The sequence below is a fragment of the Tenrec ecaudatus genome, chromosome 13, assembly GCF_050624435.1.
Source record: "Tenrec ecaudatus isolate mTenEca1 chromosome 13, mTenEca1.hap1, whole genome shotgun sequence".
Taxonomy (NCBI): Eukaryota; Metazoa; Chordata; class Mammalia; order Afrosoricida; family Tenrecidae; genus Tenrec; species Tenrec ecaudatus.
In genome coordinates, this window is record NC_134542.1 from 88,659,331 (window position 1) to 88,686,030 (window position 26,700).

The window sequence follows — 26,700 nt, forward strand, 5'->3', positions numbered from 1 at the left end:
ATGGAAAAGGGCGGGGGTGAAATGGAGGACAGTAGTTCAAATTTGAATTAATTTCAAGTTCTCTTGAAAATGTCTCCAGGTCTAAACTAAGAGGTCTTATTCATCAGCCTGCAGGCCAAATTCTGTTATGGTGGTGGTTTTCTGAATAATTAGGAGCTTTAGGAAAGGTTAAATATTAATTATGAAGCTCAGTTCTTAGGTAAACATGAGGTTCCTAGATTTTATTATAACTCTGATATAAATACCGTGCCTCGTTTTCAGCTGTTCCTTTCCTGAGGCACCAGGGAACATCCTTGAGTGTGAATGCACTAAGTTTCTAAAGCCAATGATGAAAGGGGGGCTTTAGTACCTCTTTCCCCCACTCCTCCCCTTTTCCTCTATCTTTCAGTATCCAATTCTCTTATTGAGTAAAGTGATACTTCCCTGGAAGATTGGAAGACATCTATTACAAACATAAAGAACACTGATGGATTAGGTGTTGGATTGTTCACTCCAAGTGCAGAGGTTCAAACCCAGTAGCCTTTCTGAGGCAGAAATGTGAGGTTCTCTGGGCTTGTAAAGATTTATAGTCCCATCAACCATCTGGATTGGTTCTACTCTGACCCACCTATACGGTCACTGTGAGTTGGAATCTGCTGGATGGCATTGGGTTTGTTATTAATTACTTAGAAAGACCTCTAGATGTATAATGAATAAGCACCCAGTTGCTAACTGAAGGGCTGTTGGTTCGGACTCAGTGGTTCTGGAAAGAAAGACCTAGTGCCCTCCCTGGTCTTATAACGCTACAGTGCAGACAGCCCTCGGGAGGAATCGGTCCTGTCACACGGGGTTGCTGTGACTAAAGCAATCTACTCACAGGCCCCTAACAACAGCGATAGCAAGGTTATTCGCAGAGGCACTTTACACAGCTGACTACTACCACCTATTCGGCTGATTGGTTTGTAATTCCTGAGTTTTGCTGCTTTTCTTCCCCCACCTCCCCCAGCAAAAGTACAAGGAAGACTATGAAAATAAAATTAAAGGCAAATGGAGCGAGACACCTTGCTTTGAAATTGCAACGGCCAGGATGAATGCCAACAACATCAGCTCGGTAAGTAGGAAAGGATGGTTGCGCATCCTTGCACTGCCCTTGGCCTCTTCCCAAGCTCTCCTTGCTGGGAAGAATCCGTCATTTCTCTTCTGTTTGGTTCTCCGCTTTTGGCCTTCAAGAACTCTTGCTTGTTATCCTCCTGCCTATTCTACATTATTTGCTAATTATCCTAATTATTCCAAATCTCTGTTGAGTGGCCAACGGTTTATGGGATGGCACCATATTCTCTGTTCACAACCTGACCTGCTTCAGTCAAGGGACAATGACTTTGAACTTCTCCAAATGCTTGCTGTCCTCCCATGTAAAATCATTGGGCAGTTTGTTCCCCCAGCAGTTCTCCAGTGTATTTCATGTCTTACAGAGGAAATACCAGGAAGACTTCGAGAACCTGAAAGACCAGATCTACTTCATGCAGACTGAAACTCCCGAGTACAAAGTGAATAAACAAGCTGGGATAACTGCCAGCAAGGTATGGGGATGATGTTCCTTTGATCTTGGTGGGTTTTGAGTGAGTGAATTTATTATAGCCTGTGTTAGTCTGATTAAACTAGAGAAACAAATCCAGGCAGACTTTCCTATGCGTATAAGAAAGAGCTTTATATACAAGAGCAGCTGAATATTGGAGAAACACCCAAGCCCAGTCCAGATCAAGTCCACAAGTCTGATATTAGCCCATATGTCCAATACCAAGCTAGAAAGTCCTCTTCAGACTCACAAAACACGTGCAATGATGTCGAATGCAGGAAGATCACAGGGCAGTGGGTGCAAAGTCTTGTGGTTCCAGTGGTGGTGGTAGGAGCATCTCTGCATTGGCAGGGGTCTCCACATGGCTCCACCAGTTCCCAGGACATGGGGTCTATAAGCATAGTGCCAAGTGTCTTGTCAGTAGAGAGTCTCTCAGGGTGAGCAGAGCAAAAGTGTCTCCTGCCTCCAAGGAGGAAATCCAGGAGTTCCCAGAATCCTCAGGGGAAGGCCACGCCAACACAGAGGCCTCATTGGCTATGACCCAATTGACAGACTAGACTCCATCCTTTCACTCTTAATCCTCTCAAGTCCCAAATTGACAACTGTTTCTGTAACTACCACATAGCCTTTGTGCATCATGAAAAATGACGGGAGCTGAGTGTACTGCCAAAGTTGAGAGCCACAGACCCTAGGTATTAGAAGAATATATACATTTGCCTTTTGCCATTTATGGCCAATAACAACATCCTAATTAATATATAAAATATCTTATAGATAAATATTAACATCCTTGTAAACTTTTCTATGAATCAGAATCACTTTGATGGCAGTGAGTTTGGTTTGGTTTTGGTTTTCGATATCCAAGTGGAAATGCCAGATTGATTAGATGAGCTTAAAGTCTTTGAGGAATATAGCTGAGAAAACTATATAAATTTGAGAGTCCTCAACATGTGGATAATTAATGTAATGAGACAAAACACTGTCAAAGGAGTGAGTGTAGAAAGAAAATTCCAACTCCTGAACCCTGCCATGTTACTATGCGAAGACATTAGGTAGGAGCAAATCATGAAAGAGGGGTATTTGGGGAAGAACCAAGCAGAGAAGTGAGCGTTCTTGTAACCTAGACAAGATTTTTTGGAGCCATGAATGCTAAAGTCTGACTGGAGAGCATCCAAGAGTGAAGCTAAAGTCTGTCAGTGTATTCAATTCTTTGAAGCTTTCTTTACATGCAAGAAGAACGTGGAACAGTAGCTGATGGATAGATGTGCAAATAGGGGATTTTTTAAAGATAGGAAACAAAGCGCCGTGCTTCTTCTTAATGGGGGAAGACCCACTATGGATGGACGGACGGATGGTGCGGGATGAAGAAGAATGGCTAGAGTCATGTAATGTTGGGCAAGATCTGGTGCTGACGAGGAGGCATTGGCTTTACCAAAATCATGACAATTGATCCATGCAAAAGGAGAAATGTTAGAGACCTGGATGCAGGTTGAGAGAAAGCTGGGTTGGCAGAATTTCTTGTCAGATTATTTCTATGTTTCAAGGAAATATATGATTATATATGGCCTACAGGTGATCTAGGTCTTCTGACCTAGAGTGTCACTCGAGTCCTTGTTGCGGGCGCAGTGCTGGTGTATCTGTTTCAGTTTTGTATCTCCTGTCTTTGGGTATGAAGCTTCTTGGCTTCATTTCCTGGGTGTGTTAGGCAGGGTTCTGTAGACACAAGGTCAGGACACTTACGATATGTAAGAGGATAGGTTTATACAGCTGGAAGGAACATAACAGCTAATCAGTCCATACAGCAGTACAGAGGGCTTAGTTGAACTCACTTTTGTAGAGAAGTTAATATACTGGAAGTCCTTCCATTCAAATGGGCAGCTGGGTCCAAGGTCAAGGAAGCAGGCAGAGGAGTCTTCCCTCAGGAAAGGCAGGCAGAGTCTGCCTGCAGGCAGCAGACAACAGGGTGGGTCAGCAACCCCGTCAGTAGCTTGGGAGTTTAGTGAAGCAAGCCCCAATGGGATCTCAAATTCAAGCACAGCTACAGGACCCACTAGCCTCCAGCTCAAGCAATGTACACACCAGCAGCAAAGCAGGTCTCAGAGGAGTCTTAAGCTCCAGCTACACAATCAATGGGTTGGCTTAGCCCACATGTAGTGTAGCACCCAGGTTGAGGCAGAGAACTCGCTAAAGCAGCACACTGCTCTGATCACCAGGGAACAAGAGGGAGATGGGATGCCAGCTGTCTTTATTTATTTGGGTTGTCTTCAATCAAGCTGCAACCTGATTAAACTGCCCACATGTTCCTATTGGCCTAGTTGGTATAGTAAACCTAACTATCACACGGGAGTTCTTAAATGTTGGAAAATAAGCTAGAATTCCTTGAACTTGTGTGAATTCTAGGGTTAGATTTCCTGAATCAATGACTTACACAGGAGATTATGGTCATAACCAACATCAATTTCTTATTCTCTCTATTGTGGACACACTCCTGGTTGGAGCTTTTGACCTTTTTTACAGCTTTTGCCATAGCTGAAATTAAAAGTGGGTGAGACAGGTGGAAAAATTAGGTTGTTGTGCATCTCACCTCTAGTTCTTTCCTCCTCCAGGCTGTATATTAAATATCCATGTACACCCACCCACACACACACACACACACACACACACACACACTCACCCTGCATGACAGAAAAGACAGTGAGTTACCAGGTTGGGGTGGGATCAGTGAAGCTGAAGCAATAGGCTAGAGGGTATACATGTGTTAACTTGGGTGAAGGGGAAGATCAAAAATCGAAGGAGGAGCAGGGCACGCTACTGGGAAGTTCGATAAGTTGTTTAAGTGTTAAGACTAATCAGTTCTACCTTAAAAATCCAGCTATACAGGAGCATGTACACTGGTACAGATAAGAGCCCTAGACACACGGAATCCAGGACAGATAAACCCCTCAGGAACAATAATGGGAGTGTTGATACCATGAGGGTAGGGGAGAACGGGGAACCCATCACAATGATCAACATATAACACCCCCCAGGGTGATAAAAAACAGAAACATGGGTGAAGGGAGACAGTGGATGTGTAAGATATGAAAATAATTTACAATTTATTAAGGATTCATGAGGGTAGAAGGGTGGGGTAGGGAGGGGGGGGGAAGGAGCTGATACCAAGGGCTCAAGTAGAAAGAAAATGTTTTGGGAATGATATTGGCAATAAATGTACATATGTGCTCGACACAATGGATGTGTGTATGGATTGTGATAAGTTGTAAGAGCTCCCAATAAAATGTTTTTAAAAGAGAGTAAGAGAGAGAGAGGGAGAGATATGAGGGCAGAAAATAACCCAGAGAGCCACTTCATCGTTTGATTTCACTCCTACAGGTAAAGTACAAAGAAGACTACGAAAAGAATAAAGGAAAAGCGGATTATAATGTACTTCCTGCTACCGAGCACCCACTGCTCAAGCAGCTAAAGGCAGCAGGAAATGTCCTAAGTGATGTAAGTATAGTCTTTTCAAAAAGTGGGGCGCTTTCTGTTTTGTTTTTTAACCACAGTGGCGAGATGAAAACTTTGTCCTCCTACAACGACAGAATGCATTAATATAACTGAAAATACTGCAAGGTTATGATGTCACAGCTTCTCTGGGATGTTCTAACCCCAAGAAGGCATCAGTGTCTCTGTGAATAATATGTCTCAATTTTCTTAAGCTGCTGGATTTGGTTCAAAGAAGGGGAAATGCTCATTTGCATATAGCCTCGGGGTGCCGGTGCCTCTGATTGAAAGGCAGGGAGGAAGAGAGCTATGAATGGGCTTTAGAATCCTGTCCTGGGGTCTCCAGGCCTGCTGTCCTGAGAAGCTCACTGTCCTGTGTTCCACACTTTTCTCTCCACCTCCACCATCTCTTCTCCCTAGAGGTTGGCTCCTATGTAGATAACAAGGCTTAAAAGATGAACTCCCTGAGGCGTCACAGAAATTTCTATTTGGGAGTTGCTAAGAGCCTATGTAAGCCATGCACACAATTATCATACGAACAAGGGGGCGCAGCTGGCCGCCTTTTCAGTCTCTTTGAGAGATTGTCTTAAGGAGACTAAATAGGTGATCAATTGAGTTTTTCTTTACGGTCATTTTAGTATTAAATGTTACCAATATTCAAGGATTAAAAGTGGGGCTAGGCAGCCCTTTACCCTTTGAATTAGGTCAGCAACCTAGAGATATGCGTGTGTGATTAAGGAGTGGGGTAGGTTTTGTGCAGAAGGAAGGGTGTAGGAGGAGTTTTTGTTTGAGGGGCATTGAGCTTATGTTAATGGTGGTGTAATATTTTGGAAAAGGATATCGATAATAGTTATACAACACAAAGAGTATAATCAGTGACACTGAATTATACATGTAGATGTTGAATTTGAAGTTTTGTATATATTTTTGTCACAGTTTTAAAAATTGCATGAATACCAAGTATAAGAAGAAAATGATTTTACATCTCTTCTTGATAGAATTGATTTATAGAATTGTATAACATGTGAATGAAGTGTCAGTAAAATTGTTTAAAAGAAGCAAAAAGAAGGAAGGGTGGAAATGAATCTGCCTAGATAACTCTGTTGACACTTCACTGACCCCTGAGGTAGTTAGTTTATTGTGCCAACCTGGCCGATAACCACATGTGGGGTTAATTGAAGGGCGAAAGGATAAATGGCTTGGTGAGCCTCTTCTTTGGAGTTCTCGGTCTCTTGGCTTGCTGATCGTCAGACCAGGTTGTAGCTGCCTTAGCCAGTTCCCTGTTTTAGCTGGAAATGCTCACTTCCTGCAAGACCTCCCTGAGGAGAAGCCACGTAGACCTACCCAGATAGAGCCCTGGGTGCTAGAGTAGCCGTGTGGAGACCACTGCCAGCGCTGAGATGTTTACACATTCACTGACTCGGCTTTCCTCCTGCAGTCGGCATCATTGCGTGTGTTTCGTGAGATGGAGGAGGACTTTGTAGATTGGTGTCAGACATATGAGTTAATGTTGGGCGTGTGGGCTTGGGCAGCACTGGGTTGGCATGTTTTCTTGATGTGCACTTAACCTTTATACAAACTCTCTCTCTTATACATGAGTTTCCGTGGATTCGTTTCTCTAAAGTACCCAGACTAACACCCCCCACCCACCCGCCCCCACAAATGAAGGGCATATTTAGCAAACGTACTGCACCGAGATTCAAGTGCACTTTCTTGATTTAAAAAAAAAACATCGAAACTGCTCATATGGTTTACTTTTTGAAAACCCTACGAAAATAAGGAGCAATGAGCTGCTTTATCAGTTGCACGTTTGAGACCAACAATTAACCTTTTAAACTGCTATCCATCAAATAGCCTCACCCTAAAGAGCAAACATTGGCAGAGAAGGGGGAAATAGGCTCAGGAGTAGATTTTGAAATTCCTTTTGGTAACTGGGTGACCAAGGAGCTAGCCCAGCAAACAAGGAAGCGCCAAGTTTAGAGAAGATCCCGGTCTGTGGTGGCATAGTGCCCATTCTTTCTAAGGTCACAGGGAAGAAAGGCAGCCACCGGCAGAAACATAGAGCAAGGCTGAAAGCTTGTTGTTACTGTGTACTGTGCACACTAAAGCAGAGAGCATGGTGAGTCGGAGCCGGGGTTTGGGTCCTGGTGTATGCTTTATCTTTAAGGCTAAAGACTGCTTGTATAATAAGGGATTGCTCCTTGGTAGCAGGAGGAAGAGAGAGTATTTCTAAACTGCTGCTAAATTTTTATGAACTTTTTTTAAAAAGCTGAACACGCTTGCCGCTGCTCGAGCCCTTCTTGTCTGGGCTCAGTACGTGCATGAGTTGAGGAGGTGGCGAAGGCAGCAATTCAGAACAACGCAGATCTAAGAGTTTGGTCAGAAACAATATATATCATTATTTACGAGTATTAGAAACTTAGACATTGTAAGTGTAGCTAATGGAAAAAAAGGCTTCTGATTTTTGACACCCTAATGTTTGATTGTCAGTTTTTAAGACAGTCGGCAGGCGATCTTTTATTTTTTTCTCTTCTTTTGTTTAGTGTTGGAAAGTGCAAGTGTTCTAATCAGTGTGGGAGTGACAGGAATCTACTTTAACTGATTTTTTCCCCTTTACTTGACAGAAATTATACAAGGAAAACTACGAAAATACAAAGGCAAAGAGCATAAATTACTGTGAGACTCCCAAATTTCAATTGGATACAGTTCTGCATAACTTCAGTAGTGATGTAAGCTACCCTGTGTTCACTCCATCTGCTCATGACAAGACCCATCATTTCATCAAAAATGAAATGAAATACGTTTTTGTCTTTCAGACTAAATATAAAGATTCCTACTTAAAGAATATTTTGGGACATTATGTAGGCAGCTTTGAAGATCCGTATTACACACATTGTATGAAAGTCACAGCTCAAAACAGTGACGTAAGTTCTGAGGCAATCATTTGAGTTGACTTCTCAAATGATCTCTTGGTGGGGTGCAGATACATTGGGTACATCCTTAAGGCCGATGTCTTCTCCTCCTAGAAAAACTACAAAGCAGAGTATGAAGAGGACAGGGGCAAATGCTTCTTCCCCCAGACCATAACTCAAGAATATGAAGCAATCAAGAAACTAGATCAGTGCAAAGATGTAAGTCTATACCAAGAGCTTGGATCCTTCCTGCTCTCCATATTGTGGCCAAGATATGTGTAAAATCTTGACATTTTTATAAGTAAGCACAAAAACTATTAGAAACAAAATGTATTTGGTTGTAGATACAGTTTTTCCTTGTTTGCATCTGTATGTTTTAAGACTTAATCTTTGCTCAGCTTCCCCAAAGAGAGTTATGAAGAAACTAAAGATAGGAAAAAAAATTCTCATGCAAGTATAACAACAACAATATATGCTGTCTTAACTATATGTTTGCTTGTTTGTTTGTGTTAGATGGGGAGGGTGCTGCTTGTTTGACCTGTAGGCCAACTTGGAGATGCTTCTGCTGCTAAACCAAATTCCTTTCTCCTTATCCAGCATACCTACAAAGTCCACCCAGAGAAGACAAAATTCACTCAAGTTACTGACTCGCCTGTTCTGGTGCAAGCCCAAGTCAATACCAAACAACTGAGCGATGTAAGTTCTGCTAAATATCTAAGGAAATCCAACTACGATGGGAAACATTCCATAACTCACTCAGAAAATCCAGTAACCGGTCATATGTATTTTAGAAGGTTATGTGTGTTTAAACAATTGTAACATGCACATATTGGCAATCACTTAAAGCGCTTTCCTGGAGTTCTGGTGGCCTGGTGGGATACACAAAGGGTTGCAGTGGAAACAACTTGGTAGGTGAGCATTGAATCGAAGTTATTTACAGGACAAAGGCAAGACTTTCTATACCTGTTAAAGAGCTATAGTCTTGGGAACCCACAGAAGCAATTCTACCCTATTTGATAGGGTTGCTATGAGTCGGCATCACCTTGATGGCAGTGAGCTTGGAGGGGCTTGGGGCTGTACCAGGTAACCTCTTTATGCCACCTACTTCTCTTTGACCATCAGTGGATGCTTTGAAGATTAAGTGAATCTTACCTCATAGTACACAGCAGAGAGCAGGTATTTAGTATTGGGGATTTCTCATAAGTATTTTCAGAAAATGATATCTTTGAGACAATGTTTTAAATTTATCTTATGAAGATTTATTTAAATATGAACTTCCAAACTTGTGTTGAACTAGAAAAAAAAATTAGCCACAGTAGATGAAGGGCCAGAAAGGAAGGCTTCATGTCAACAAGCTGTAATGTCCATGCAGGGGCGTGTGCATAGATTGTTAGGAAAATCCTTCTGGAAAGTGACCAATGAGAAGGCAAAGGAAGAACAGCTTGTGGTGCTCTTGAATCCCCTGGCCGACTGTTCTGTCGGTGGAAGGGCAGAGTAGGAAGCAGCATGTCCTCATGGTGCTGCCTTGGTTACGGTGTGAGGACTGGAGTCAGATGTCCAGCACAATGGTTGTCAGTGATGCAGCAGGACCATCTAGCCAAGCTCTGTGCCTCTTCTTTGATCTGAGCAACTTCTCCAGATCTGCCACCAAATGTATCACCCAAGATCTTTGTCTTGTGCTTTGAGGCAGCATTTCTTCTGAACTGACATGTGCTCTCTCCTGATGTTTTCCCTCTCAGCTAAATTACAAAGCAAAACACGAGAATGAAAAATTCCAATGCCATATACCTCCAGATACCCCTGCCTTCATCCAGCACAAAGTCAACGCTTTTAACCTGAGTGACGTAAGTTCCCCATGAGCTCAGTCATGGGTTACGTGACAACTTTTGCTTCCCTCTTCATACTGCGTCATCGAATTAGTTCAATGCTAAGCGTATTTAGTAATAATGTTTTGATGGTAAGCATTTGGATGTGTTCCTTTGTTCAAATGTGACTGCTTGCATTCACCTTATAAGATGTATGCATGTCCTCAGTATCTGTATACAATTAGTGTCTGAATATATTTTAACCAACTCCAGAGGGGCCGCCATCTTTAAATAACCAGGGACTTCAATCTTAGACCTTTTAGCTGTAGATTCCTTTATGTCATGTTCCAAGTAACCATCTTTAAAAATCTTATTTCTTTTTGATGTAATTTCATTTTATTTGTTCTGCTAGCTTTTCATTTTCTTCATTTAACTCACATGATACTTATTTCTACACATAAGTTAACTTGTGAGGATATAGGGTGTAAGGTATAAGCCTAGGTATCCACTGTGATCTCTCATTTTCTGAATTTAATGTTAAAAAATCAAATTACCCTCAGGGACCTCAATTTCTTCAATATTCTATAAATGAGTACAAAGATTATCATGCATTAGTGATGATTGTAATGGTTCATGAAATAATGTTTGTAAAAGACTTACAGATCGAATCAAAAGTAATGCCTTTATTCCCATAGAAAGTAAGTTAACTTAAAAAAAAGAGTAAGCTAACTGTGGAATATTTACACCACTCTAAGGACTTCAGTCTTGAGCCCATGTTAGTATGACAGGAGAGTAAGGTTAATTGGAGGGGAGCGTCAAAGGGGGAGTAGGGAAACCTGCTCTTGGAGAATTAAACGTTCCTGTTTAAGGAGAATTACCTAAAATACGCATTTCTGTGCTCAAACAGTAGAAAGAAGACCCTGTAGCACCCTAGTTATGCACTAACACCAAAGAATCGGTGAGTTAAGCCTCGAGGAGGAGGCATAGCAGCTCTCCTTCCTTAAAGATGTAATGGCCTTGGAAACTCTGTGTGGCAGTTCTAGCCCATGGGATCGCTGTGAGTTGGGATTGACTCAGTGGCAATAAGTGGAGGATATTTCAATCTTGTTTGTTGATTCCAATTTGTAGTGACTATGTGTGCAGCATAGAACTACGCTTCGTTGAGTTTTCAAGGCTGAAATATTTTGGAAGTAGCATACCAAGTTCACCTCTGAGAGAGCTTTGGGCAGGTTTGAATCACCAACCTTTCAGAGAACAGTCCAGTGCTTTACCATTTGCCCTATCAAGGGACTCATTAAAACGAGATAATTTAATTGCCCTATAGTTTTTAGAATGTGATGATATCCATACAACCATTGCCAATTCCTTAACTCCAATTTTCCTTTTCAGAATGTTTATAAGCAAGACTGGGAGAAGAGCAAAGCTAAGAAATTTGACATTAAAGTGGACGCCATCCCCCTGCTGGCCGCCAAAGCCAACAGCAGGAACGCCAGTGATGTGAGTGTGCCCCGTGTGCAGGGCAGGGGTCGCAGGGACACTTCTGGGCGGGTGGGATCTTGCTCATCTGTGCAGTGTCCTTGCAGGTGATGTACAAGAAAGACTACGAAAAAAGCAAAGGGAAGATGATTGGGGCCCTGAGCATTAACGATGATCCCAAGATGCTGCACTCTTTGAAGACAGCCAAGAACCAGAGTGACGTGAGTCTCTCCTTCATCACCTTTGTTTCCGTACCTGGCTGTTCGTGGTGTTTAACAGCCTTGGAAGGGATAGTAACCCAACTTAAATCTCAGACTTAGGATAAAAAAGCATGCGTGAAAAGTCTAGGAGGGAAAGGAAGATTAACTTCCTCATTTGCAGCTCTGAGTATTGAGATCACAGTGAATATTTTAAAGGGTGCCTTAATCTCTTTAATGCCCCCTGCTTATTAGGAGAAGAAAAATGTATAGTAATAGCATTTTTTCTATTGCTATGTCTAGAAACAGGCTCAAAATCTCAGTATGTACAAATACACGAGAAGGCTTCAAAAAGTTCATGGAAAATGAAATTAAAAGATAATGATATATTTCCCATGAACTCCTTTGAAGCTTCTTCATATATATGTCTGCATATAGTTATTCCTGAACCTGCCCTGATTTAATGTAGTTTACAAAAATACATATGAAAAGAGAAATGAGAAAATCAGGATAAGGGAAAATAGAGGCAAAGTTACACAAAACTTTAACTCAATATATATATTTTAATTTTTATGAAATATTGATAACACTTTAAAGACCTTGCAATACTTATTAAAAGTAAACTAAAACTCTTTACCAAAAAATGCTTTTCTAATTAATATCAAATCAACTCTGTCCTGTAGGGTTGCTATGCATCAGAATTGATGAGTGGATTTGGTTTGGTTTTATTATTCTTTGTCATTTACAAATGATTTTGTTTTTATTAAGTATATTTTTAGATTTCTATGGAGATGAATACAAAATCATGAAAAATGCATGATAGATTAAATGAAATAGAGAAAGCCATCTTTCCTTATATTATTGTTGCGAAGTCAAATGATAGGCATTAGTGACAAAGGTCAACTTAATTAAGTGAATGTAAAAAAATGTTTTCAATAAATGCTTTATTGAGTGTTTTTATGGGACTAACTTCAGTGTCTTACATGTGCTTAAACTTTATACCTGATAGAGTATTTAAAAAAGCATTTTTCTTCAAGCATGTCCAAAAGGAAATAATTATTTTAAGGCAAATCTTTTTGTTTGTGTTTGGTGGAAAAAGACATTAGTATACTTTCACTTATTCATTTTGATACATTTTAGGACAGTGTATATGCATGAAAATTTTTGCATGGTTTTTAGAAAACTGATTTTATACCAAATCTGAACCTCTAATACAGAGGATCACAAACTTATAAGGCCAACCTCCCCCCTGTCCAGAAAAAAGTAATTACACAGTGCTCACCTGACAATAAAAAACTTTTGTCCCGTAGCCCATGATCCAGCATAAAGTACAACTGACTGCTTTTGAGTCGCCCATGGATCGTCCCAGCACCCCCAGGGAAACACGGCAGTGTAACCTATCATTCAGTCTTTTTTGGTTGTCAGAAAATAAATCCCGCAGAAGGCAAACATATGTCCCTTTGGTTAAGGGATAGGCAAAGCATGCATTTTGTTCTCTGAGTTATGTTTTTCTTTGTCTTCTCTTAATTCTCTTTCCCTTTGACAGAGATTGTACAAGGAAAACTACGAGAAGACAAAGGCCAAGAGCATGAATTACTGCGAGACCCCTAAATATCAACTTGATACTCTGCTGAAGAACTTTGGCGAGGTTGGACAGAGCATGAGTACTTTGGGGGCTGGAAAAGTCACGTAGAGTTTGGCGACTAATTGTCAGTTTGGGTTACATATGTTTTCTTTTCCAGAATAAATATAAAGATTCGTATGTGAAGAATATCTTGGGACATTATGTGGGCACCTTTGAAGACCCATATCAAGCACACTGCATGAAAGTGTCCGCTCAAAACAGCGACGTAAGTGTGAAGACCATTGTTCCTGTCTCATCCTGATGTTCGTCAGAGGCTCTGGCGATTATGATCGATTCTGCTTCTTTCTCCTTGTAGAAGAGCTACAAAGCAGAATATGAAGAAGACAAAGGGAAGTGCTACTTCCCCCAGACAATAACCCAAGAATATGAAGCCATCAAGAAGCTAGACCAGTGTAAAGATGTAAGTGGGCTTCCCTGAAATCTTGAGATTTGGTTTGGGATTCTTGTGACATCTAGTGGCAAATTTCACTAGGCATGTTAGCCTCTAGTGGCTAGCAAAAAACTTTTGATTTGGGGGTGAAGATAGGAAATAAAAGCATTCCTGTGGGGAAGGACATTTGTTACACAAATAGTTCAGGTTTTAAAAATCTTTAAATCTGTTCACTTATGTAATTGTAGCTAAAGGGCAAAGGGAAGGTGTGGAGGTTAGGGAAGGATAGATGTTCCTTGAATAGCTTTGCCCTGACAAGTTAGCTGTGCCGGGTACTGTCCTTGGTGCTGAAAAGCCGAAGGGCACCAAGGAGACACAGCCGGCCTCTGGTGGAGTGTGCATTCTCCTGATAGTGGCGGACATTTATCAAGGAAAGAGAGCCTGGGAGCCAGGATACACTGAGCAAGAGTAATAAACTAGTATTGGGTGAAGATTCAGAATTAAAGTAGAATCATGTGAGCGTGAGTGTGTGAATGAGTGCCTACACTGGGTGGGCAGGGAGGGCTGAAGTCAGCAATAGTCCAGCCGAGCCACAACCAAGGGAAGGGCAGCAGAAGGAACACCCTAAAGAGGGAACCCGCAGGTGTTCAAGACACTCAGGTCTAAGGTGACTGGAGCATATTGGGGAAGGCGGGGGGCAGCGCTGGCAGTGAATTGGCAGGATCAATGGGAAGTGTAGGTTTATAAGCCAAGGTTCCGCCTAGTTTAAAGGAAAAGTATCGTAAAGAGTCATTGAACAACAACGACTCATTAAGAAACAGAAAAGATATCTATTTGCTGAATGGTAGCAGGGATAGCACGTTAGAGATAACAACAGTAGAGAATAAGAGAGAGAGATGTGAGACTATATGAAGTAAGGTGTCAAAGGTGGAACAAGCTAGATCTGCTTTGACACAGCCCCCTTTTATATGTTAGCATGTATGGGAACAAGAATCTAAAGATGCATTTAAAAATTTTCATTAAAAAATCTTCTTTTTCAGCATACCTATAAAGTTCCTCCAGATAAGACCAAATTCACGGCAGTCACAGACTCTCCTGTACTTGTGCAGGCCCAGCTCAACACGAAGCAGCTTAGTGATGTAAGTGCATTGATGTGTCCAAGAGGGGTCTGCCCAGCGTTCTTTGTTTATTTAACTCACAAACATTTAACTCTCCCAAGAACGTAGTTTTTCAAGAACTGTTTCATGCAATGCAAATAAAGCTGCCAGGGTGATAGGCAATAAGACATATCTAATAGTTCCAGCACTCTGCTGTCAGTTTGTCATACTGTAGAGGCTTGCATGTCGCTGTGATGCTGGAAGATATACCACTGTTATTTCAAATACCAGCAGATTTACCCATGGTGAACAGGTTTCAAGGGAGCTTCCAGATTAAGCATGGACTAGGAAAAAAAATAGACAATTCATTTATGAAGGATTAGCTACTGAAAAACTTATGCATAGCAAAGGAATATTGTCCAATGTAGTGAAAAAGCTCTCAAATATGGCTGGAGAAGAGCTGCCACCTCAAAGTGCAGCCTACCCTCATGCCATGAATGGAGCAAAGTTCCAGGACTGTCACCTGCTGATGGGTCACTAGTCAAAGTGAGAAGAGACAGTTGCAGATATTCATTAGTAATTGGAGCATGGAAACTTGGAAGTATGAATCTGGAAGAACTGGAACTTGTGAAAAATGAAATAGAACACACAGACATCTATGTGTCAGGCATCGATGAGCTGAAAAGAACTCATTGTGGCTGTTTTTAATTGGAAAGCCCGTGCCAGGAATGACAGCGCGGTGCTGCACATGATAGGATAATACCTGAGCGCCTGTCCTAGGACTATCGTCCCGTGCAACCATTGCTCAAATGTACACATCAAACACTAAAGCCATGATGAAGTTGAAGAACTGTACAAGCGTCTTCAATCAGAATGTGATCAAACATGCAAGCAAGCTGCATTGATGATAGTTATTATTGGGATGTGAGTGGTCAAAGCAAAGGTAAAAACTTAGTAGTTGGAATATATGCCATTGGTGATAGAAATGAAGCTGGAGATCGCTCATAGAAGTTTCCCAGACCAGTGACTTCTTAACAGCAAATTAGATGACTAGTCACGTGACACACACAGGAATTACATTGACTATAACTGTGGGAAGAGATGATACTCTCTCACTCCATTGCATACATTCTGACTTACAGTGAAATCCTCCTGTGGATTTCTGAGACAAATTATTTATGGGAATAGAAAACCCAGTCTTTCTCCAGTGGATCTGCTGGTGGTTTTGAACTGTTGACCATGCGGATCACAGCCCAATGTGTAACCACTATACCACCAGAGATTCCCAGAGATGGAATGATGGAGAAGCTCAATATCATCAGGTTAGGGGCCTAGTCTTGAACAGCACATCAAATTTTCCTATCAAGTTCAGGTTAAAGCTGAAGAAAGTTAAAAACAAGTCTATGAGAACCAAAATACAACCGTGAGCATATCCACCTAAATTTAGAGACCACCTTAAAAGCACGCAGTAGTATCATTTCAAAAATTTGACACACATGTAAGAGCTCATGACACATGGAATCGAGGTCGGATTAACCCCTCAGGAACAGAAATGGGAGCAGCAATACCAGGAGGGTGGTAGGAAGGTAGAGGGAGGAAGGGGGAACCAATTGTAATGATCGACACATAAGCCGCCCCTGGAGAGGGGGCAAATAGAAACGTGGATGAAGGGAGACAGCAGTCGGTGTAAGATATGAAAATCATAATAATTTATAATTTATCAAAGGGTCATGAGACTGTGAGTGGGGAGAGGGAGGGGGAAAAGAGGAGCTAATGCCAAGGTCTCAAACGGAAAGTAAATGTTTAGAAAAGGATGGCCACATAAGTACAAATGTGCTTGATATAATTGATGTATGGACTGTTATGAGTTGTAAGAGCCCCCAATAAAATGATTCACCAAAATTAAAAGGGAATTTGACGCACCGAACACTAACGTGTGAAGACCAGATGAGTTGTGGTACGCCATCATGAACATCACATTGAAGGCAGCTGAAGGTCACTCAAAGACACGAAAGAGTGGACTTCAGAGGAGACTTTGAAACTTGCTGTGCTCTGTTTCATACACATGCTCTGCTCTTCCCGTACTTCACATTTCCTCCAGGTTCTAGAATCCATTGCAGTGGTCACACAAAGAACTCACATACGAAGCTCGTGATTATAGGGTTTATTGTGGAAGGGATAGCTGGCAGCACAGGTGAGAAACACTCAAGAATTGGTTGTTCATTCAGGATATGTCACAAAGTTCTTTCCGCACTGCGAATGCCCAGTAGGCATGCCACTCCACTGCAAACCGCAACACACAGGAATTCAGCTCAAGTTCCAGTGAGCCCAGTTCCCTGAATTAAGTCCCAGAGGCACCCTACTCCAATAAGCCTTAACCTGAATACACTCAACTCCCCCTTTGTGGGTTAGCAAGCCCAGCTCGCCCAGTTAAATTCCCAGGAACACCCCACTCCACAAGGCAGCCTCTTCCCTCAAAGCACTCAGCTTGATTTGTCTGTGGGCTGAGAAACCACCACTCTGTCTCGTGCTCTGACTTATGGTTATTCTGCTGCTGTTGCTTCTTGGTCACTCTTCTCTGATGTCACTGCTGTCTTCTGGATCAAAGATGTTCACTGCACACGGATCTTGGGGCACCGAAGACACTGTCCACTCCTGCCTCTTCCTGGTTGTAAAATGTCCCTCCTACTTCTGATAGGGCTCATTTCACATTAAACCAAACTCACTGCCACCAAGTCAATGCCAACTTATAGTGACCCTATAGGACAGGGCAGAACTTCCCCTGGGAGGTTCTGAGACTATATTTCTTTAAGGAAGTAGAAAACCCCATCTTTATCCGAAGAAGTAGCCAGTGGCTTTGAACTGCTGACCTTTTGGATCGCAACCCAACTCAAAACTATACCATGAGGGCTCCATATTTTACATCAAGCAAGAAGGCTTAGTGAATTCTTTTATAATTATCCTATCAGTGTCTTCCTCCCACCTTCTTACCCAGACGCTTACATGGAAAGGTCATTTTGCGTGAGTTACAGAGCCTTTGGCTGGAAGAGCTGCATTAGATTACTCGCTGCCCCTGAACCTCCTAAAGAATGAATAACTAAGGCAAAGCAAAGAAACTTAGGAATATGGGCGTTGAACAGAACATTTGAAAAGGCAGCTCTAGAAGACAAAGGAAAGCAGTATAATGAAATGTGCAAAGGCCTGGAGTTAGAAAACGCCAGTGAAAACATGCTCTGCCCCTCCCAAGCTGAAGAACGGAAGACAAAATTCAACTCTGGTTATGGAAGGATTCAATGGGCAAACCACATATGGTGCAGGAAGACGAGGGGAGGAATGCAGAGTAATTGTACCAAAAAGAAATGGTACAATTAAGAGATAGCATAGGATCAAGAACTGAGGGCATGAGAGGCAAAGTCCAAGCCGCACTGAAAGCATTCGTGGAAAATAAGGCTCCGCGCATGGAAGGCATACCAACTGGAATGCTTCAACCAGCTGATGACAGTGCTGGAAGTACTGACTAGTCTGGGCCAAGACATTTAGAAGATGGCTACCTGGTCAACTGCTTGAAAAAGAAGTGTATTTGTGCCCATTCCAATGGAAGGTCACCCAACAGAATTGGAGACTTTTTAAACAACACCATCGACATCACATTCCAAAAATACTTCCTAAAGATAATTCCAAAATGGACGCAGCAGTACATTGATAGGGAGCTGCCATACATGCAAACCAGGATTGTGGAGAAGGACGTGGAGCCAGGGATGTCATTGCTGACATTAGATGGGTCTTGGAGGAAAGCGGCGAACGCCAGAAAGATGGTTACTGGTATTTTTTTTGAGTATGCAAAGGTATTCAACTGTGTGGATCATAACAAACCATGGATAGCATTGCAAAGAAGGAGAATTCCAAAACACTTCATTGTTCTCATGTGGATCCTTTATCTGGACCAAAGGGCAGTTGTATGGACAGAGCCAGGGTATACGGCATCGTTCAAAATCAGGCAAGGTGTGCTTCAGGATTGTACTCTTTCACTAAACTTAATTCAATCTGCGTGCTAGCAAATAATTTGAGAAGCTGGAGAATATACCCAGGACACCACATTAGGAATAGAGGAAGGCTAAAGAATAGCCTATTAATGGGATACACAACGACACAACCATGCTTACTGAAAGCGAGGACGTGCTAATGAAAATCAAACACTGCAGGCTTCAGTAGATTCTGTGAATGAGACTGAGCGGGTGGTCAGAGGGTCCAGGGAATGGTCAGCCATGCCAGGACAGGGAAGAGCAGTAGGACTTCGCAAATGTTAAGCACCTGGTTCTCAGCTCCTGTTAAGATGCAGATTCTGATCCAGGTGTGAGGTGGGACCCACTGTTTTGCTTTCCTAAGAAACCCCTCGGTGATACCAATGCTGCTGGCACAATGACAAGGTGCCAGCACTGCTAATCCTCATGAGGAGTGCGTTCTCCTCCTGACAGGAAGATGAAATGTGCAATCCATCCATTACAAGTGCCATCCAGACGCTGCCTTGGCGAAAAGGCTGCTTTTCTGAACGCGTTCATATCTTGCACATTAAGAAAGAATCGCTTAACACAACTGGCACTGCTCCGCTCATCTGTGCAGAATACGGTATTGTGAACATGTGTCCGTTCACCACTTGCCTTTCTTCCCGGCTCGAGGATCACAGGCTCTGTCTGGCAGGTGTCATGGGACCGTTCTTCACCGGGTGCACCTTGCCCTTAGCTCTAGAATTCAATAGCCGCCGCCTTTGACTTGCTCTCCTTCCCATCCAGTCAACTGTGCCTAAATGCTTTGAAAAATAAAGTTCCATCATTAGTGTATCGTGTATAACAAGAATTTACACGTCTTTGAAATTGTGCTGGTATTTTATTTAGAATTCTTTTCTTCTTTTTTTTAGACTTCTGAGCACAGTTTCAGGAGTATTGAGTTGCCGGGCCTTCAAGGCACAGCCTAGGCGTTCAGACCAGACAATGAGTTTTCTGTATCTGCACTGGGATCGCCTTTACAAGTGGCAACCCAAAGTTCCATTATGCCCGAGCCAGTGATTAAATCAGAGCATAAGATTTGGGGGCTCTTGGCACTTCAACTGGCATCAATTTGAGGCACTTTTAAAAAAATGACTTAATCTGTGTTATTGTTGTAATTCCTTGCTATCATTCTGACCCACGGTGACCCCACGGTGCAAAGAAATGTTCCAGGCTGTGGCTTTTGTGAAGCAGATGATGAGGCTCATATTTTGGGTCTGAACGAGCTTTGGGGCTTGTTGTCATTTGAGCCACCCGATAATCCCTGAGCTCTCTATACTAAACTGCATAAATTCACTGAGTTTCCTGCCTCTTCTTCTTTTTCAGTTGAATTATAAAGCAAAACATGAAAGTGAGAAGTTCAAGTGCAGTGTTCCTGCCGACGCTCCACACTTTATCCAGCACAGAGTCAATGCTTATAACCTGAGTGATGTGAGTACCAGGGCCATGAAAGCTTATGTTCACATGCATGTGAAAAGGGGAAATGTGCATTAGTCTAGGGACTTTAGAGAAACAAATCCACAGATACTCATGTATAAGAGAAAAGTATAAGAGAGTTTTATATAAAGGGTAACTGCACATGTATAAAAGAGAGTTTTATATAAAGTATAAAAGAGTATAAAATATGAGAGTTTTATATAAAGGGTAAGTGCACATCAAGAAAACATCCCAACCCAGTGCTGCCCAAGCCTACAAGTCCAACATTAACCCATATATTCAACACCAATCCACAAAGTCGTCCTCCATCTCACAAAACATACACTATGATGACAACTGCAGGAGGAAAGCCAAATCAGTGAGCGTGTAAGCATCTCAGCGCTGGCAGGGGTCTCCACACAGGTGCTCCAGCACCCAGGACTACATCGGGGTAGGTCTGTGTGGCTTCTCAGGGATGTTTTGCAGGAAGTGAGCCTTGCCAGCTAAAGCAAGGTACGACCATTACAAAGCAAGAGACCCGACAACTAGAAAGGTGGAGTTCGCCGAGACATTTATCCCTCCTCTCTTCAATTAACCCCACATGTGTTTATCGGCCAGGTTGACACAATAAACTAACTAACTCAAAATGTTAGAGGTTCGCAAAAGCCTGGATTAGGAGTTATGCTAATAAATAAGCACCAAGATGGTTACAAGTAGATTTTTTGTGTTTTGTTTTACAAGTATAATGTTAAGGTGTAAATGAACTGGGGCTCACTAATGATCACTTTTCATTTCCATGGTCTCTAACAACCAGATACATTTTCTCAAATATCCCTTTGCTAATCGCATGGGTTTTATGTAAAATTTCTGACGTATGGATCATACCCTACCTTCTGCAAGTGCTTGGCATTTCATGTTATCCCTTATAGTCTGGCGATCGTTAGAAAGTGTGTCGTATGCTTAGTGGTAGGAGAGAAGCAGCAGACAGATAGGCCAATAGTTGTCATTTGGTAAAAATGATATTTCTAGGTGAAAGAAGTATAGATACATAAGCTGTCTACCTGTTTTTATTTATTGGTGTTGGGTCAATATGAGCGAGCTGTTGTTCTTAAAACTCCCTCATTAAACTGTCTCTGTCCAGAATGTTTATAAGCAAGACTGGGAGAAGAGCAAAGCTAAGAAATTTGACATTAAAGTGGACGCCATCCCCCTGCTGGCCGCCAAAGCCAACAGCAGGAACGCCAGTGATGTGAGTGTGCCCAGTGTGCAGGGCAGGGGTCGCTGGGACACTTCTGGGCGGGTGGGATCTTGCTCATCCGTGCAGTGTCCTTGCAGGTGATGTACAAGAAAGACTACGAAAAAAGCAAAGGGAAGATGATTGGGGCCCTGAGCATTAACGATGATCCCAAGATGCTGCACTCTTTGAAGACGGCCAAGAACCAGAGTGACGTGAGTGCTTTCCTAAACTATATTGTTTTCCAATGGCCTCCCGGTTAACATGGCCCTGTGGAAGAATTCCCTGACTCTGGGCACTCTCGGCTCACAACAAGGAACTGCTGGGGGAACTTTAGAAGGGTACGGATTCCTCAGGCTCCTCACCTCTCGCATTTGAGAAGAGAAATCGCTGGGTTCTGCTTGTGGTCTAGACAGAACACATGTTATGTGTTCATGTTTAGTAGACTGTGAACCTTAGTTCTTAGAACTTATTGCTGGTTGGAGAATAGGCTTTCAAATGACAAATTTAGAACTGTCTTTACTTTGAAAAAGATCGACTCATAGTTAAAAATTTATCAGTTATTAGTATTCGCTTAGATTCAAGAAAAATAAATGATTATGGACCCCTTTGAGACTGATAAAAGATTTAGAGCATCTAAAAAATTAACATTTTTCATGTCTTCTACCTGAAATTTCAGGGAAATCATGGATCCTCCAGGCCCGTTCATCATTTCCCAGTTACATTTTTTTTACTAGAGTGGCAAATATCTGAAATTGCAATTTATAATATATTAGTACATTGTGTTTTAAAATGTCTAGCTAATTCCTTCAGAGTTGTACTCAGTATAGTTTACAAATTACAATTTATCAGGCTGACAAAGAAGGACATTTAATTATTCTATTTCACTTTAAACATGATCTCATATAATGAGCCCTACATGCTTTTAATCTCATTTTGCACTGACTACAGTCAGACAGCACTGTGAACTAAGCTGTCCAATCATTTTCTCTAATAACTTCACACTAGGCTTTGTCAGTCCTGATGCTCCCATGCAGAGCGCTCTCCGGTTCACGAGCTGCGTGCCCCTTCTCAGGTGCGGAAGATGGTCATTCCTTGTGGACCACACACCTGTCTTTTGTCTCTCATCCACCACCAAACCCATAAACAAGCACATAATAAGCGCTCAATCAATGTGTTTTAATTGATTGGTGCTGACAAAAAAAAGAGTCGATAAGTTCTCACACAATATCTGATCTGAGCGCTATGCTGCATTTATAGACCACCCATAGCTTAAAAATAAAAGCTGGGATTCAGGCGCTCCTCTGAACAGAAGTCAAAACAGTTTAGCCAAGAACAGTTGTTGCGCCCACTCCTTTGTGCAGTTGTTGTTGTTTAAAAAATCATTTAATTGGGGGCTCCTACAATTCTTATCACAATCCATACATCCATCCATCGTGTCAAGCACATTTGTACATTTGTTGCCCTCATCATTCTCAAAACATTTGCTTTCTACTTGAGCCCTTGATATCAGCTCCTCATTTTTCCCTCACTCCTTGCTCTCCCCCCTCCCTCATGAACCCTTGATAATTTTTAAATTATTATTGTATCATATTTTACACTGTCCCACATCTCCCTTCACCCACTTTTCCATTGTCCATCTATGTGACATTGTTTGATTAGTTTCTTTCTTCTTTTTTTAAATCATTTTATTAGGGGCTCATACAACTCCTATGACAATCCATACATACATCAGTTGTGTAAAGCACATTTGTACATTCGCTGCCCTCATCATTCTCAACACATTTGCTCTCCACCCAAGCCCCTGGCATGATGTCCTCATTTTCCCCCTCCCTCCCTGCTCCCCCCTCCCTCATGAACCCTTGATAATTTATAAAGTATTATTTTGTCATATCTTGCTCTGTCCCAAGTCTCCCTTCACCCACTTTTCTGTTGTATGTCCCCCAGGGAGGAGGTCACATGTAGATCCTTGAAACTGGTTCCCCCTTTCCAACCCACCTTCCCTGCACCCTCCCAGTATCGCCACTCTCACCACTGGTCTTGACGGGATCATCCGCCCTTGACCAGTTTATTTGTAATAAACATTGAGAGTCTTTATTTGTTTATTATTTATTTATGTTTCTGCATACCCCAAACCAGGGTCTAGATTGTATCATTAACATTAAATGTATGAAAGGAAGGCTAAAAGGTTTCTTCACCGGCAAAGGGGCAACTATAGATGTGTAACGCACAGCCAATCACCAGCTTGGGTGGCTGACTTGGACACGTATGTGGTTATTCAGCGCTCAATAGAGCTTTATGGATGAGTTTAGAATTTTCATGAAGACAGCTGGGACTTTGACCTAATTATCACCCTGCTAGCTAGTCCAGAAAACCGGCCAACGAGAGTGTCCCCGAGAGCCCAGTAAAGACGCTTGCAGTGTGAGTGGACTGGAGGAAGGACCCCAGTGACCTGCATGCTTGCGCTGCACAAACGGTTCTCCTCGGAGATCTTATGACCAAATGCAGCCCGAGGCTGCTTTTAAATTCTTACCCAAACTAAACCTGCTCTTAAACTTACCAGGGAGTCTTAGTAGGACTGATGTACTGCCCAAAGCGTCAGAGACGTGCTCAACAATCTGGAATCACCCATTTAAACATGACTCCAGGAAAGCCCCCACATTTCATCTACAAGCCCCATTTACAAAGTCGTGATTCTGTAATATCAGAAGGAGGGAGTGACTTTCATATACTTTTCATTCATTAAAAAAAAAAACCTCTTTATTGAAAACCCTCCAAAAAGTGAAGTTGAGTGAACAGAAATAGCACCTGCTGGTGGTCTTTGAAAAACTGTTTCAGAAAAAGTAACCTTTGACTGACGCGGAAGCCGTGACCTGTTCCTGGTGTGTGCTGTAGCTCCAGCAGTTGCCTTGTGACCTGAGAGTAGATTTTCAAAGATCCCCCTAGTTCAATTTTCAGTGGATGGGGAGTTCAGCGATGTTTAATACATGAACTACTTTCAGGGCAAAACAACTGCTCGGATATTGTATTTATTGTTTAAGAGCGCCCCCTATGCGTTTCTGGAAATCCATTAAGGCTATGTGGTAATAATGGTAATTTCCTATTCACAGCGTGAATACCGTAAAGATTATGAAAAGTCAAAAACCGTCTACACAGCCCCTCTTGATATGGTCCAAGTCACTCAAGCAAAGAAGTCTCAGGCAATTGCCAGCGATGTGGATTATAAGCATCTCATTCACAATTACAGCTACCCACCAGATAGCATCAACGTGGATCTCGCCAAAAAGGCATATGCTCTGCAGAGCGATGTGAGTAGTCGGGCTTTCTCCTTTCTCCCCTGGTGAGATGAGAATGGAACGTGATGTGCAAACTCAGTGCTTTGGGGCCCTTCGCAGAGGTCTCGGAGTAGTAGCTGACTTGGTCCTCGCCCTGTAGCAAGTATACAGTGGGAGGGAAGTTCTGTAAGAGCACGCCCTTCAGAGTCCAAAGGACTCAAGTGCGGTACACTCCATCACTACTTCCCTTTGGGAGCAATATCCATTCCCTGAGGCTTAGGTTCCTCCCCCTGACCACCGGAATAAACAAGGGACGTGGCTTGAGGATTAATACTTAGGGGCATGCCTGGCCCTAGTGAGCCTCACTGCACACCCACTGTTGCCATCACCATTGCGATGCCGCTCATTCCGCATGGATCCGATTTGCTCTGTGTGCTGAAAGCATATATCGTGTGCTGCTCCCACTTGGATAAATACCTGTGTTTCTTCCTGGAGACCAATGAATTGTCGGAGCAACCCAGGAACACTTTGTCCTAATGATTCTCTTTTTAGACACTGCGATCTTATTTGTTCAATTTTGCTGTGTTTCTTCCTCCCAAATAGATTCTAAGCACCTCATGGGCTGAAATGAAATGTTTTCCTGGGATTTCCCTTAATTCGCTTCTATCAATTGTTCTCCACTAAAAGGCCCTTACTAAAGAATTGAGAGTAGTACAAGGACCGATAGTAAGAGTCGTTCCTTATTTTAATAGTATCAAATAAATATCCCAAAGTAGACTCAGCTCCCCATAATAAGGGCTCCCCAACACACAAGTTCGCCAGGGCAACTACAGTACATGATTAGCCAATGCAGAAACTCACCTAAGTTGGTCAGTGCACATGAAGGTCAATGTGTGCAAACATGTTTTTAATAGTAACTATTACCGAGTCTTTTCTGGTCAGACTATCCAAATGATCCACCTTCGGAGTGACCTTGAATCCTAATTTGACCATCCACTATCACTGCCACTGAGTCCATTCTGACGCGTAGTGACAATATATCAGGTTTCTGAGATTGTCGATCTCTCAGAGAGCTGACAGCCTCCTCTTTCTCCCACAGAGTGACCGATGGGTTTAAACTGCTGACCTTGCCCTTAGCAGCCCAGTGCCTCAACCACAGTGCCACCACAGTCCTTCACTTGACCATTAGGGACATTTAAAGTCTCACTGATCACACAGGCCAAATCGGATTATCTGAATCCATTTACTCCTCGATATGTCTTTGAATATAGCATTTTCCAGGTTGGAATTCCAAGTCCGTTGGAAACAAGAATGGAATGGAATGTAAGCTCATGAGAAGAGGAGCAGAAAGCTAAGAGCTTGCCAAGAAAATGTTCAAAATAACCTTTCTGTATGGAGTAATGAATCTGATTGGAAAACTTTAAATGTGCCCTTTTGGGTAAAATGTTAATGGCATTACTTAACTAGCTTGCTCCCTAGCCAAAAAAAAAAAAATAGAACCTTTCTCTTGTTCTTTCAGGTTGAATACAAAGCGGACTACAATAGCTGGATGAAAGGCTGTGGCTGGGTTCCATTTGGATCCTTGGAAATGGAAAAGGCCAAGCGAGCTTCCGACATTCTAAACGAGGTACAGCCACTGCTGTGTCCTTTTGAGGGGCTTGTGAATGTGTTCCGTCAAAAGTCCTGAAACCCGCAGATGTGGCTCAGTGCCCTCTGCTGGCGATTGTTGCTGAGAACAGCAACTTTACCACTGGCGTGACTTACCCAGGTAGACAGGCAACTCAATCTGCATCACCAAAATTGTTTGTGGTAAAGGTTCAACGTGTTGTACAAATGTACAGTAGAAATTTAGCACCTTTATTGAGGTAAGTGGCCAGTGCCATAAAACCCACTCAACTTCAGTGTACGGTTTGACACGTTTGAATCAATGTATACATGTACATTTTAATAGATTTAATACATCACCACTGTGCACGTTAACCAAAAACCAAACTCACTGCCTCGGGTTGATGCCGACTCATAGAGACCCTATAGGACAGGGTAGTCCTGCCCCTGCCGGTAGCTCTTCATTCTCCAGTACAATGTAGGTTAGAAGAGCAGTAAGCTACTTTGGAATATGGATAGCTAGATGTTGCCAGCTCCAGATGGACACCTGTCCCAGTGACCGCTGTGTCCCCTCAGCACGTTAGTCA

The 26,700-nt window shown here is 42.4% G+C and overlaps 1 protein-coding gene across 1 annotated transcript in view; it reads left to right on the top strand.

Moving 5' to 3' along the window:
• NEB (nebulin) overlaps positions 1-26,700 on the top strand; it is a 236,896-nt gene that overhangs the window by 22,538 nt on the left and 187,658 nt on the right. Inside the window, exons 9-27 of the mRNA XM_075529049.1 lie at positions 986-1,090; positions 1,452-1,559; positions 4,928-5,044; positions 7,663-7,767; positions 7,855-7,962; positions 8,065-8,169; positions 8,548-8,646; positions 9,690-9,794; positions 11,145-11,252; positions 11,339-11,452; positions 12,975-13,076; positions 13,171-13,278; positions 13,369-13,473; positions 14,484-14,582; positions 19,910-20,014; positions 21,141-21,248; positions 21,335-21,448; positions 24,344-24,541; positions 26,028-26,135. Coding sequence (XP_075385164.1) covers positions 986-1,090; positions 1,452-1,559; positions 4,928-5,044; positions 7,663-7,767; positions 7,855-7,962; positions 8,065-8,169; positions 8,548-8,646; positions 9,690-9,794; positions 11,145-11,252; positions 11,339-11,452; positions 12,975-13,076; positions 13,171-13,278; positions 13,369-13,473; positions 14,484-14,582; positions 19,910-20,014; positions 21,141-21,248; positions 21,335-21,448; positions 24,344-24,541; positions 26,028-26,135 — 2,121 coding nt within the window. The remainder of the gene's footprint in view (positions 1-985; positions 1,091-1,451; positions 1,560-4,927; positions 5,045-7,662; positions 7,768-7,854; positions 7,963-8,064; positions 8,170-8,547; positions 8,647-9,689; positions 9,795-11,144; positions 11,253-11,338; positions 11,453-12,974; positions 13,077-13,170; positions 13,279-13,368; positions 13,474-14,483; positions 14,583-19,909; positions 20,015-21,140; positions 21,249-21,334; positions 21,449-24,343; positions 24,542-26,027; positions 26,136-26,700) is intronic.